A 13,548-nucleotide genomic window follows, 5' to 3' on the forward strand; every position below is an offset into this window, starting at 1 on the left:
CCTGTGCGGTGTCAAGAGTTGGACTTGATGATCCTTAAGGGTCCCTTCCAACTCAGGATATTCTATGATTCTATGATTCTATTTCCTAAATTATTGTTTTGATTTGATTTTTTATTTTTTTCCCCAGTCATTTCTCTTCAGGGAAATAGTTGCTTCGTTATAAACCACCATCCTTCAATCCTATGCTAAGGCAGTGCTTTACATTTATTAAAATAACATAGACTGATAGACTAACGCATTTCTTGACAGCAACATTAAACATATATTCTGAAAATCTTTTGTTTTCATCTCCAAAAGACATAAAAAAAGGAGTATGCATTATTATACTATCAAGCTTTAAACTGTCTTGTTACTACATCACATCCATATACATGGCTGCCATACAGCTGGAGGTTATTTTGACTTTATTTATTTATTTATTTATTTTGTCATTAATATTATGTGCATTCAACTTAGCACTGAAGACTTGACATGCAGCTCACAATGAGCTGTCCAAGTGCTAGCTATGATCCCCCTGTCCCCGTAACCTTAACCACCATCAAAAGGGGTTCAGTGTCAAAAAACTTGAGATGCATCATTAGAACTAGCAGAGGAATGTGTCAGAGGGTTAAAATAAAAAACAATAAAGAGATATTTTTGAGAAGCTGTCTGAAAGCCAACATGATAGAGAGGAAAAAATAGAGAGGGAGGAAGGTGTTACATCTGGCTGAAACAACCTTGTGTGTAACCTATTAACATTTTGGTAAGAAAATAGTGCCTTGGAAGCCCACTCTACATTCTCTTTTGGATAAAAGTGGTAAAAATGAGTACTGTAGAGTCAACTAAATACATAATATATATATATATATTAAATTAAGTCCTCTGTCCCAGACTCCAGCTCCTCTTGGGTGGGATTATTTCTTCTGTCAAAGTTTGAACATTTGTAGAATGCCAAATATTATTTCATGCTTTCAAATATAAAAGGTATATGTTTATGAAAAAAATATATAAATGTATTTTTTCAAGTATTATAAATTATCCTAGTGAACAAGTGCTATGTGTTTGCAATATTTTCCAAGGACTTCTGACAGAATTATTTTGAGAGGATATCTTAAGTTCTTTTCTGAATAAAAAAATCAGAAAAATAACTAAGTAATTTGGGGAAAACCTTAAAAATGATTATTTTGTACGTCTATATGCATATAGGTTCCCCTAAAAATGGATGGCAGTGCTATGTATATTATGATTTTTCATATTTTTTAAAACATAAACTTCACAACTCTCAGTTTGATCATAGGTGTTCCAGGTAAATTCCTCCTATCCCATGTTGGAAAGAAAAATGTTCATAACATGAAAGCTGAGACAGGAAATAGATTTGAAACATAAATTCCTACTAGATCACTGTAAATAACATTTTAAAATATGTGCAAATGTAGATACTTCATTAAAGGAAGAGAACACTATCCAATTTAATAAGATATTAGATAGATTTTGTTTTTATTACATGGCTTGCTTTGATTTAGAAAGAAACTATTAATGACAGAAGTCTGATTTGCTTAATTGCCTCAAAACCCCCAAATAATTTTGGAATACTACAGACTTCCTCTGAATATTGATGTTTGGTTAATTATTCAAAAATTTTAAAAGGTTTCTTTTAAAATGGTTTTCATGTCTACCAAAATAAACCCTCATGGTTCCTTAAATCCTCAAGTTTATATCAGCTAAATCCAGTCATGGATCATCCATTCAAACAAGGTAGGTGTGGAGCAGTTTAACAACAAAACTATATTCTTATGTCATATAGTAATACACATTGCAAGTCAGATGACATTTATTTATAATTACAGTTTCAAAACCATTTTTTTTTTTTTTCCTACACTGCATTCCCATTACAGATCACTCCCTCCATATTGTTCTTGCATGGTACATTTCAAGCACTAATCCATTATAAGACGATTCATCCAAAAATCAAGTATTGCACAAAAATTTCCTATTGTTCATAAAGATTGGACAACTTGTAATTAACAAAGTACATGAGTAAATAGTATTTTTATAAATACTAATTTATTTAATAAAAATACAAAAATATAAATATACATATATAAAAATATCATGATGAGTCAACACACAGACATTCTTTAACTCAATAAATATGACAGTAATATTAATGTTTTTTGAAGTATAATTTTGAGATTATATTACAATGTGGGTGCACAATGTCCTGGATAGTCAGAAAGGTAAAGCAAAACACTTAATAATAAGAAAAATCTATCTAATTATTAAAGGCACAAAAAGCCTTTTATTGTGTTTTCATTGTAAATGAAAACCTTTCCTCAGAGGTTTCTAGGCAGAGAAGGTGAATTATAGATTTTTTAAAAAATCTAAATCACTCATATTCATTTCTGTTGACTTAATTAAGCAAACCCTTACTAAGACAACACCTATTTTTTGTTAAAAAAAAAAAAAAAAAAATCCCAAGTAAAAGAGAGTAGGCCACTTTATCTAGTAACATCGACATGAATTCCACTAACACTTATCAGGTCACAGATTACTTTTTCAGTCTCAGTCACTGTCCTCTCCACCATACATGTCTGCTAGTTTTTTAAACCGAGGTCCCCAGTCACTGAGATAATCATAGTCTTGGTTGCCATCTGTGGTAAGTGATTCCAGGCTGCTGAGTGAATTTGCTATGGAATCATTTCCTTCATAAGCGTATGTTGCTAGTGAATCATAAGGAGGGGCAGCTGGATCTGAATCATTTTCCTTTAGTCTTCGATGAATAAAATCTTGCACATCAATGTTTTCCCAAAGAGGCGTAGTCCGTCTTATCTGAAATATAGTTTCTGGGATGACATCTCTTCTCATCTTACTTTCCTCCCTTGCTTCTGGATTTCTGAGTGTGCCAATGTCAAAAGCTTGGGTGTCTTCTTCCCCACCCCCTTCATCATTGTAGGTCACAATGTTGTCCCGAACATCATCCTTTGAGATGATCAAAGGTTCTTTCTTCCTCTGTCTCTTGAGGGCTGCAAACAAGACAACTAACACTGAAAAGAAACAAAGGATGAATGAAGAAACACAGAGTTAGAAATGAAATAAATGAGCTATATTTTGCATTGTCTGTTGTTCTTGGAATGATTCAAGACTGGTATTTTTAGTAAATAGATATAAAAGCTATCTATCTCTAAGTTGAAGTTAATAACAAAAAATATTAATGTTTAATAGCAGCCAAAAATATTTGTTTTTCTAAACTTTTGGATGCAATGATTAAAATATTCTATGTTTGATAAAGATATAAATGTTATTTTTAGGCTGAAATTGAGAAGTGGAGAATGTCTTAAAAAATGTCATCCTACAAGTATTTGACTTCAATTTTACTTTTGTGAAGTATTGCCTTCCTGGCAGTCACTAAGGGTAATTTTATCAAAAGTAGCTGAGTCTCCTAAGCAAAAGTAATTCACCCTCTTGAAAGCTGGTGATTTAGGTATTCCTAAGTGTCTAATTCACCATTGAAAATGGGATCTACAGGTTCTTCTGAAAATAAGAACTTGAAAACCTTCAGCTATCAATATTATTGACAAAACTGTTTTTGGCTTCAGTGACTGCAAGAATTGAAATCCAGTTTCTGTTACTAACTGTTTCTTCTTAAAAGCATGATCCCCCTAGTTTAAGAAATGATAGTTGAATAACTCTTCCTATTTGGAGAGGTAAGGATTGACACTAAGCTGAACCTTTACAGAGAGAGATGAAAAACTGAAGTTAAGCTTTGCAAATACATTCTGCTGCTTAAATGCTATTGATTTCAGTAGGAATTCAATGCTTAAATGCATTTAAAAATTTGACCCTTGCTCCAGTATGTGGAGCAAATAGGAGAGGCCAACAAGATCATCTGTCAATGAGGCATAACACTGGATGCCAAACCACACTTAAAGGCATTAGAGCAGTGTTGAGCACTTGTGTTGAGCCTTAGGAGCAAAGTTTTTTTACTCTAAATGATTTGAGTTCTGGTGAATAAAAAGAATGGACATAGTGAGGGTAGAGAGGGGAAAAACGATCTTCCACATGTCATGGTATAATGCTGTGAAGGTAAAGGCTGTTCTGTTTCTCATTTTGTATGTGTACAAGAACCATTCTTTTCAAGTTTTTCTAGTGCTAGACAAGTAATAGTCCACTTGTAAATTTAGTAACTTCATATAAAAGAGAAGGGCTGCTGTGAGGGCAGATCACTAAAATGTTACTATGAAGAAATGTGTTTCACAGCTGTAATGTCTCTCTCCTGTTCTGGACAAGGTGATGCTGGTATACTCTCCTATAATATGTCTTGCTGAAGAGCAATTAAATAAAACACCAAGAACCACACAAATTTTAAACTAAAAAATTTGTTTAGCCACATTTCATTTACGTTACTCTGGCTTCAGCTATATGTTTAAGTAGAACAGTGTCTTTGACCCTTGGACCATGAGACACAAAGTATTCACACTTGTTTTGCACAGAACTGCTCCATGAGGCTGTTCTGAGTCTCACATGGTATTCTTATGGTCCTAAGGAAAAATTATGATTTTTTGTTTGTTTTTAGTTGAACATTACTTTACTAAAACACTGCAGCCCACCAGAATGATGTTTTTATAGTGGAAGAGCAAGAGTATATGTGTTTCATAGTACATATTTCATACTCTGTGTTTTGGAATGGGAAGAGGCTTTGAAGATTCAGAGCCCACTGACAAGAACTGTGCAAAGTGGACAGCCAGATCTGTCAGAGCTTGAATCATACTGCCTCCTGGGAGTTGTGGCCTGCAAGTTGTCTGTTCACGCTATGACTGGGCAATACCCTGGGGAACCAAAGCTGGCTTAGGCTGAAACCAGGACAGCAGTGGTGCTCTAACCTGAGCAATATGGACAATCAGCTTGTCAGAGCTCAAGTACTCTCCCTTCCATAAAGGCACAGCCCCTGTGGCCCTCTGAATATTTGCTGGAGGTAGCCTGAATCCAGTTGATCTTGCTAGTAATCCGGCTGATAGAATATATTCCTTAGAGTTATATAAACTGACAGCTGTACAAGTGTCACTTTCCCCTTAGCGAGCTGTGTTGGCCAAGATGGGTGGGAAGAGAAAGAGGTCTATCACAGAGTTTGACTGGAAAGTGGAGAAGATAGCCCTTTTAAGGAGGCACTTCTCTGGTAAGCGAAACATACAAGTTGCAGTTTTTATCCTTTTAAAACCAGGTTATGAGCTACCATTTATTCTTGTTCCTTCATATATCCCCTCATTTTTCTAATGTTTCAGCTCTGCAACCACCCATCTAACTTCTGTGCTTGAAGTTTATTTAATCATCTGTACTCATTACCACTTGCAAGTAATTGAATGGTTCTCTTCTATGCTTTTGAGCTAAATATTTCCCGAGTATAAAAATTACAAATCATTCATAATTAAATAGTTGGTATAATTGATTAAAATAAATAAATAAATAAAAATCATGGAGTAAAATATCACTCAGTTTCAGGAATATGACTTTAAAAGTCCCGGGTTTAAATGAAGATGTGTTTATAACGTAAAATATTAGTATCTAAAATTAAACCTAAGTTTATTTCACCATTTCACCTAAATAACACTGATAGCAACCCCCCCCCGCCCTTTTGTTTTGCACATTCTTATGAATAGAAATGACAACAACAGCCCACAGTAATCTTTCCCACTCTCCCACCTCCTCACCCATCTTAGAAAACAGTTCTTACAAAAAAAAAAAAAAAAAAATATTGTATTAGGTATGAAATATTGCTCAACAGGGTCATGTGAATAAGGTGTGAAAAATGCCAGAGGTCTAGAATCTTGCCTCATCAGTCAAACAACTCATGACAGTTACATACCCAGCAGGATGATGATACAGAGGAGAATGGCAACCAGTGCCCCTGTGCTGAGGCCAGCAGGGAGGAGCAGGGCCTCTGCACTACAGGACTGCATGTTTCCTCGACTGTCACAGGCACATACGCGTATAGTCAGCGTGCCAGTGCTGCTCTGGATTGGGTAGTCATTGTCAAATATTATGATTGGCAGGAGATAGGTACTTGTCTTACTACGGCTATATCCATTTCTTCTAGTCATAATTCCTGCTGTGTTATCTAGAAAGTAAATGCAGAATAAATGTTACAGGATGAATCTTTATGTGATATTGGGGCGGGGGACTGGCACTGGTCAACAGTTACCTTTGTTGTCTACAATGGAGAAGTTTGGATGAACAGCAAATTCTGGCACCAATTCAAAAAAAAATTTGTGTCCTTGAGGAGGCTCATCTTTGTCAACTGCACTCACAGTCTGTATCAGCTATAAAGAAAACAGCATTTCATGGTATGTTTTGTTGTTGGTGGGTTTTTTGTTTGTTTTAGAGATCTTGCTTTTTTTACATAAACTCTCTGCTTTACACATTCAGTGAAAATCTGACAAATCTCTATAAGAAGACAAAAAGTGATGTACTAAGCCAAACGTTCCCCACATAAACACAGGAGATGTTCCAGTAAACAAATTGTTTTGTTGTTTAAACACATAATAGAAAATGAAAAAAGGGCCAGTCTTCACTGCAAGAGAGACGTCTGCTTTGATTTGTACTCAGTACCTTGCAGTGGTACAGAAACAATTGCCCTTCTGAATAAGCCATAAACCTCCTGTGGCCTCATATAGCAATGACACAGAGTAGTGTGTAAACCAGTTGTTAAGTGGGTCTAATTCCCAGTCCACCTCATCTGCTCCTGGCGATAAATTGGAGTACTGCACTCAGTTCTCCTGAGGTAATAAAGAGAGATGTTTTACTCCCTCCTAAATTGAAACCTCTATCTGTGGAGCTTTACAGCTGTAAACAAGAGCACTCAAGACCTTCTGGGAGGGAGTGAAAATAGGCCAAGCACAGGGTCAGAGTAAAAAGGACTGAAAAATAGGGCCTCAGCAGTCATTTCAGAATGCATAGGCTTTTCTGTTGCATAAAATTATGCCTATGTATGTACATGTGCATGTATATGTGTATATACACTAGCAATTTGACTTTTTTTTTTTTTTTTTTTTTTTTTTTTTTTTTTTTTTAATCTAACTGCTGCTAGAGGCTAAGGAACACAGCTGCAGACCTGGAGAAGGAAAAGCTACCTGGGAAAGTGACAGGTTGTGAAATGAATTGCAACATTTAGAACCATGTGGGGCTGTGCGAGCAGTAGTAATCCAGTGAGCCATAAAAGTGACTGCTGTGCCCCTGGTACTCCCCAGTGGGTCACTGGTGAGTGAACCATACTCCACCTTGGCTTTTGAGGTTATGTTTCATTTCAGACAATGTCATCATAAGATGACAAAGTTTGGTGGTGTGAGAATGAGAATAAGATTCATCTGAGGATGTTGCAACTCAGTATGGCTGAGTTTCTACAGGACCTAAATTTAGAGACAGAAAGAGCTTAGCAGTCAGACTTGTTTCTTTTAAAACTGTGAGGGAGCCAATGCCTGCCTTGAGGTTTTCAAGTGTTTCCAGTGTGTAGGGTGTCCTAAAATCCCACAGACATCAAAGCCACTTGTTATCAAAGACTTTCTTCATAGCTTGCTTTTCTGATATTTCTAGGAAGAATACAGCACGAGCTCTTCAAGAAATACAGTAATTGACAAGTAACACTGATACAATTTTTAAGTCTTGTGGCAATCAAGTAAGGAATGGCTTTTTCTCATGTACAGCTCTGAACATCAGCTTGAGTGGGACTTAAGGATACAATGAAATTCTGGGGAGTATTTAACATCTCTCAGGATGGAACACTATTAGACAAATAATTATAGGGCTACTAAAATACTAATGTGACAGTCAGAAACCAGAAATCTGCTGTTGTTAATGCTGTACGATGCAAAGATTATTTAACTTATTTTTCTAGATAACCTTGAGGTACATTTTTATTTTTTACATGTAATAATGTTAAGCTGTTATTTAAATTCAATAATAGTTGAGAAGACCTGTTTGGCTCATTCTCTTCCTAGGTTGTTCTAAAACAACCACAGCAGGAGTTTTTTTTTTTTTTTTTTTTTTTTTTTTTTTTTTATTTATGGTAGTGATTTTTTGTTGTTGTTTGGCTTGGTCATTTGAATTTTTGTTTGTTTGTTTGGGGGGACGGTATTATTTTATTTTTATTTTTGTGATATATTCCTGAATATCCTATCATCAGAAGAGAACTGGAATGGGAATTTGCAAACATCAGCCTTGTATAAGAAGAAACTATGCTAAAGGCAGAATTATGCAGTTTCTCTAAGCATGATTAAAATAATTATTACATATTCAGGTCTCTTCACTTTTAAAACATTTGATGGCCATTACACTTCACTTTAGTTTTTTGGGTTTGTTTTTAATTTTCACTGTTTCTCAAGATTAGCCAAATCCTTGTTTATGGCAATTCTCTGATTCTGTTAACTTTTCAATGTCCCGTTTCTCTTCTCTTTGCCACAATCTGCTTCTGAGACTGACCATATAGTGTACGACCAAGATGGTGCTTAATTTTAGTTTTGCTTTGCTTTAGTGTAAATGTAACATTGGTAAAACAAAACATCCTTCTGATGGAAGTAAAATACCTAATTGAAATGAGAATTTTTCTCTCACATTTTTGCAAGTTTGAAAAGACAGAAGTAAAAGTGCCAGAGAGTAGAGTGAGAATTAGAATATGTGGCTATATTTGTGCAATTACTTGCTGAAAAAACTCAAGGAGAAATTATCCTGATATTACAGCAAACAGAAATTGCAGTTGAGTATCTTGGGGCATTTTGAGATGTAATCAGTGGGATGTTTGTAGGATCTGGATTTGATTCCCTTCATGTGCAAATGACATGGAGGAGGAGAATTGTGCCAGGCATAGAGGAGCCTAATTACATTGAAAACTTATTGTTGAGAGTAAGGCTGAAGGAGGAAGAAAAACAAAATAAAACAAAACAACAACAACAAAAATACCTGCTCAAACTACTGTCTGCATAAACTGAGAATCAGCTGTTCTTCCACCAGGAAAGATAGGAGAATAACAGAACAATGTGAAAGGATGATTGCAGGTGAAATTTGTGATTTTTTACAAACGATGAATAGGTGAAAGGATATTAGAAATGTTATCTAATTAAGTTTTTGCCTTTTTTTTTTTTTTTTTTTTCAGCTATACAACTGTAAATAAAAGATATTGATGTTAATGATAATCACTGCAGAAATGAAAGAGATGTGACTATTACTATTTTGCATTAAAAGAGTTTTGAGGATAAAAATTTACTGTTTTGGGTGTATTTTGTAATTTCATATTGGAAATGTAGTCTTCTTCCATTTTGAAGCATTTATGGACATTGAGCTATGACCACTCTTCTCCAAGAGTACAGAAAAAAAATCTCTGACATCGTAAGATTTATGAGGGAAGTGTCATTTCAAGAAAATCACTTTAATTCAAATATGAGGCAAGCACATCAGGCTTGCCTTCTTTTTTCTTCCATAGTTTCCCATGAGAATGATTACAATTTGGAAAATATTACATAATATTACATAACATTATTTAGAGGGCTGTGTGTGCATGTGCACTTTTATGCACTTAAAGAAACAGTCTTATACTCTTCAGTGAATCTGTGTGGGTAAATTTAAGTTGTTAGTGGTCACTTTGAGCATACTGAAATTTTAAACTTAGTTATTGACATAAAGTGCTCTCTTTTATACTCAGAACAATGTGGTTTTGATAGCTTGGCAACATATAATGAGTTGTGAGGTATTCCCACTGGAAGAAATTTTTGGAAATTTCTTCGATGATGAGGCCAGAGATTTTTAGAGGATATGGGTCTATCTCTCATTATTTATTTATTTTTTTTTTTTTTAAATGTGGCAATTGTTTGGTTACACTACTGCACTACTGTATTTATTTTTTTATTTTTTTTTCTTCCTCCAGAATACAGTTTTTCTAAGGCCATGAGTTACGCAACAGTCTAAACTGTTATTGTGGTTTATGTTCAGGCTATTCTATCTCCATTCATATTAATCTCTGGGAAAAAAAAAAAAAAAAAAAAAAAAGTTCAGAAATGAATAGACTGCCTTATAACACCTACATATAGCTGCTACATTCACAGAAATAGCCTGCTGTCTATTTTTCTTCATGCTTTTTAAAGACAGAAAGTGGGTAAAACCTAGGTGGGGGCATTCTGATACAGTAAGGGTCCCTGTGCACTTCAGAGCCGTTCCTGATGCTGCATTTTTGGACACAGAGAGCTGCACAAGTAGGAGTTTTGGGTCATGGACTCAGCCTTGGGTCTGTCTCTAAAAGGAATACAGAAACCATTAAAGCAAACATTAAGGTAGCAGTGCATCTTTATGGTATAGAGCACCAGCTAGTCACCTTTTAGGTGAGGTTCTCAGTGTTTGCTGGCTTGGCATGTCATCCATACGAAACACAGTCATTTCTTGGCTCCAGGGTGCACCTTTTAACAAAGCATCAACAGTCTTCAAACATTATTAAACGGTTAATTGAAGAATGTTGAACAAGGTGAGGTGGACAGGAATATACTTTCAGGTTAAAAATTTCTACCTGTATAAGAATATTTGAAACAATTTGAATGTCTACAATACAAACTGCTACTTCTTTTCAAAACAGCAACATATTGGTGATAGCTGTTGTATTTTACTTTTTGTACTTATTGTACTTTTTTTTTTTTTTTTTTTTTTTTTCCCCAAAATTCCTTCATTTAAAATTTAGTTTAAATAAAACAGGGAAAAATAATGTCCCTTTCAGAGGATTTTAAATATACTCTCCTTTTTAGAAAGTGCTTTTCTGAAGTTTAAAACAATCCAATTTTCATATAGCATGGAATTTGTACCTCCAGTGTCAGAGAAGCAAAACCACCAGAGACTAACTGAGAGAGAGACTTCACAGTAGTGGGTTCAGATTTTTTTTTTTTTTCTATTTTTTTTTTGTATGGGATTAATGGGATTACAGACCTGCAGAGGAACAGGCCTTGAATGTTTGGGCATTTGTTCATTACATTACATTCTTAGTTAAAACTACATATTGAACATCACAGAGTGCCATTTCAAATACCATTTTTCTACTTTCAGCTGCTTCTAAAACAAGACTTGAAAATATCATTAGCCACTTGAAGCAGGAAAGTTTGAGACATTTTGCTGTTTGTTTTTGTTTGTGGCTTTTATTTTATTTTATTTTATTTTATTTTTTTTTTGTGAAGTGGCTTAGGAGAGAACAGAACAAATCTTGGATCTTGGAGCACTGGCTTTGTCATTTCTTGAAATGTATTAAAATTCTTTTGTGGAACAAATATTTCTCAATGTTTGATCTGACTGCATTATCTGCAATGAACTGTGAAAAAAAGCATATAGTAAGATACACCGATTTTGATAGTAATCATAAAGTAATAGTTCACAGACACTGTGGAGAAATGAGGGTTGAACAGCTCTGTTTCTCTTGTCCTTTCTTTCTCTTGCCCCTTTTCCTGCCTGTGCAATCTAGTAGGGCCAATCAAACTAATTTTGATTTTAACATTACTAGCACAACACAGTGGTAAGTGGGTGGGATAAAGATCTTGTAGAAGATTTGGAAGCAGCTACTTTTCTCTAGGAGTGAAGTAATAATAGTACTGTTCAAGTATCCCCAAAGGAAGTGTTTCAAAATCAGTGCAGTTTTAAATGGATGTCCATATTTTCGTTGTTGTGCTTGAGCAATCTCATGTATTCAGGCAGGGTTCTAGCCTGTGCATCCATGTGGTGTTGGCTACAGAGAGAAGCCTCAGGAACATGTGGGTAAGCTTGAATAGACTTTTGATCCTGAGCCTTTATGTCTTCATAAACTTTTAAAAATACCTCTCACTTGACAAACCTTCATGTTTAGTAATGCAAAAGATTTTGGTTTTCAGGCCTTGGCTCTGGGCCATAAAAGTGTCGGCAGTTTTAAAGTGGGACTGAATTCTTATCAGAAATTAGAAAATTCTCCCTTGAATTCCAATTCTTATTTTAAAGCAAGACAGACTGTTGGGTCTCACTAGATCAAGCCAATAAGTGCTTACCTGGAAAAGTCAGGTAGAATGTACAACCACTAATTAGTAGCAGCATCTACATTAAAAATGTGATCTCTGTCTGCCCTATCTGAAAGAGGGAGGATTGTGTAGAGGGTAATGATATGAAAAATCTGCTACCTTTCTGAAAGAGAAAACAAAATCTGTGTTCTGATGCTTGAGAGCCCCTGTATGGTAGAAAAGAATATAGCATCAATGCAAAATAGCAACCCAGGTTGTTTTCTTAAATATTATCGGTGGATGTTGAATTGTTGTTACTAAAATGTTTAGCTGAATCTGTCTCCTTTTCAAGTAAATCTTCCTGGTTTCCATGGAGAGGATTCATCCCCTAATCCAGCTAAAAAGACCTAATTAATTCCTGTGACAAGGGCATGAGAGAACTTGTACCAGAGCCTTCCTCACAGCAGTCCCTGGGGCTCTAGCACACCATCAGAGGATTAGGGATTTCTAATTTTTTCAAGGGAAAAGCTTCTTCAGCCTGTGCATCAGCCATTGGGACTCAGTGGGAAATCTGTACCAGATTAACAAATGCAATTTTTTTATGTATCTCTAGTGACAAAGTTTCTCCCTATTCATTGTTTGGAGACCAAACATTGTCAGAGAAGGAGGAAAGACTGTAGGATTTTCTTTCCTCTGACCCTCCTCAGGCTATCTGAAAACACAACAAATGGAGCCTCTAATATCTGCTGATGTAGAGAATGAGTAATGCCAATAGACAGGAGTGAGCAATATTTGATCATTTTGACTGCTTTGTGATGTAAATATGATGTAAAGATCATTGTACTTAATAGTTGGGCTGGATTAAAATAAATAAATAAATAAAAATTAACTAAATATATTTATCTTCTCAATGTCCCTTCTGTTACTGGCACCAGATGAAATACTGCTGTGATGTGTCAAGAAGCAATAATGCTCCTAATAAGACAGCTGCTTTAGATGATCTTTTAAATAAAGTGGTGTAGTGGGTTTATGTGACAAGGTTTTGGTAGCAGGGGGCCATAGGGGTGGCTTCTGTGAGAAGGATCTAGAAGCTGCCCCATGTTTGGTAAGGGCCCCACTGCTGACCAGAACTGAGCCAATAAGTGATGTTGTTTGCACCTCTGTGAGAGCATATTTAAGGCAGGAAAAAAAAAAAACGCTGCGCCACACAGCAGCTGGGAGAGTGAGAGGAGTGAGGAACAGCCTTGCAGGCGCCAAGGTCAGTGAAGAAGGAGGGGGAGAGGTGCTCCAGGCGCCGGAGCAGAAGTACCCTGCGGCCTGTGGTGAGGACCATGGTGAAGCAGGCTGTCCCCCTGCAGCCCATGGAGTACCACGGTGGAGCAGGGTTCCACGCTGCAGCCCGTGGAGGAGACCACGGTGGAGCAGGTGGCCCTGCACCGACAGAGACTGCGGCCTGTGGAAGACCCCTGCCGGAGCAGATTCCGGGCCGGACCTGCAGCCCGTGGAGAGGAGCCCACGCAGGAGCAGGTGACCTGGCAGGAGCTGCTGCCCGTGGGGGACCCAGGTTGGAGCAGTGTGCTCCCGAGGGATG

At 36.3% G+C, this 13,548-nt stretch overlaps 1 protein-coding gene across 3 annotated transcripts in view; it reads right to left on the reverse strand.

The window, feature by feature from the left end:
• Positions 1-1,837: 1,837 nt before the first annotated feature.
• The window catches only part of CDH9 (cadherin 9), a 101,491-nt gene continuing 89,780 nt past the window's right edge, over positions 1,838-13,548 (reverse strand). For all 3 annotated transcript variants that reach the window (XM_035318095.1, XM_035318094.1, XM_035318096.1), the window contains 3 exons: positions 6,176-6,293; positions 5,840-6,091; positions 1,838-3,023 (listed from right to left, as the gene is read on the reverse strand). In XM_035318095.1, the coding sequence (XP_035173986.1) occupies positions 2,542-3,023; positions 5,840-6,091; positions 6,176-6,293 (852 nt within the window). In that variant the 3' untranslated portion in view covers positions 1,838-2,541. The remainder of the gene's footprint in view (positions 3,024-5,839; positions 6,092-6,175; positions 6,294-13,548) is intronic.

This window comes from Oxyura jamaicensis, chromosome 2, assembly GCF_011077185.1.
Source record: "Oxyura jamaicensis isolate SHBP4307 breed ruddy duck chromosome 2, BPBGC_Ojam_1.0, whole genome shotgun sequence".
Lineage (NCBI taxonomy): Eukaryota > Metazoa > Chordata > Aves > Anseriformes > Anatidae > Oxyura > Oxyura jamaicensis.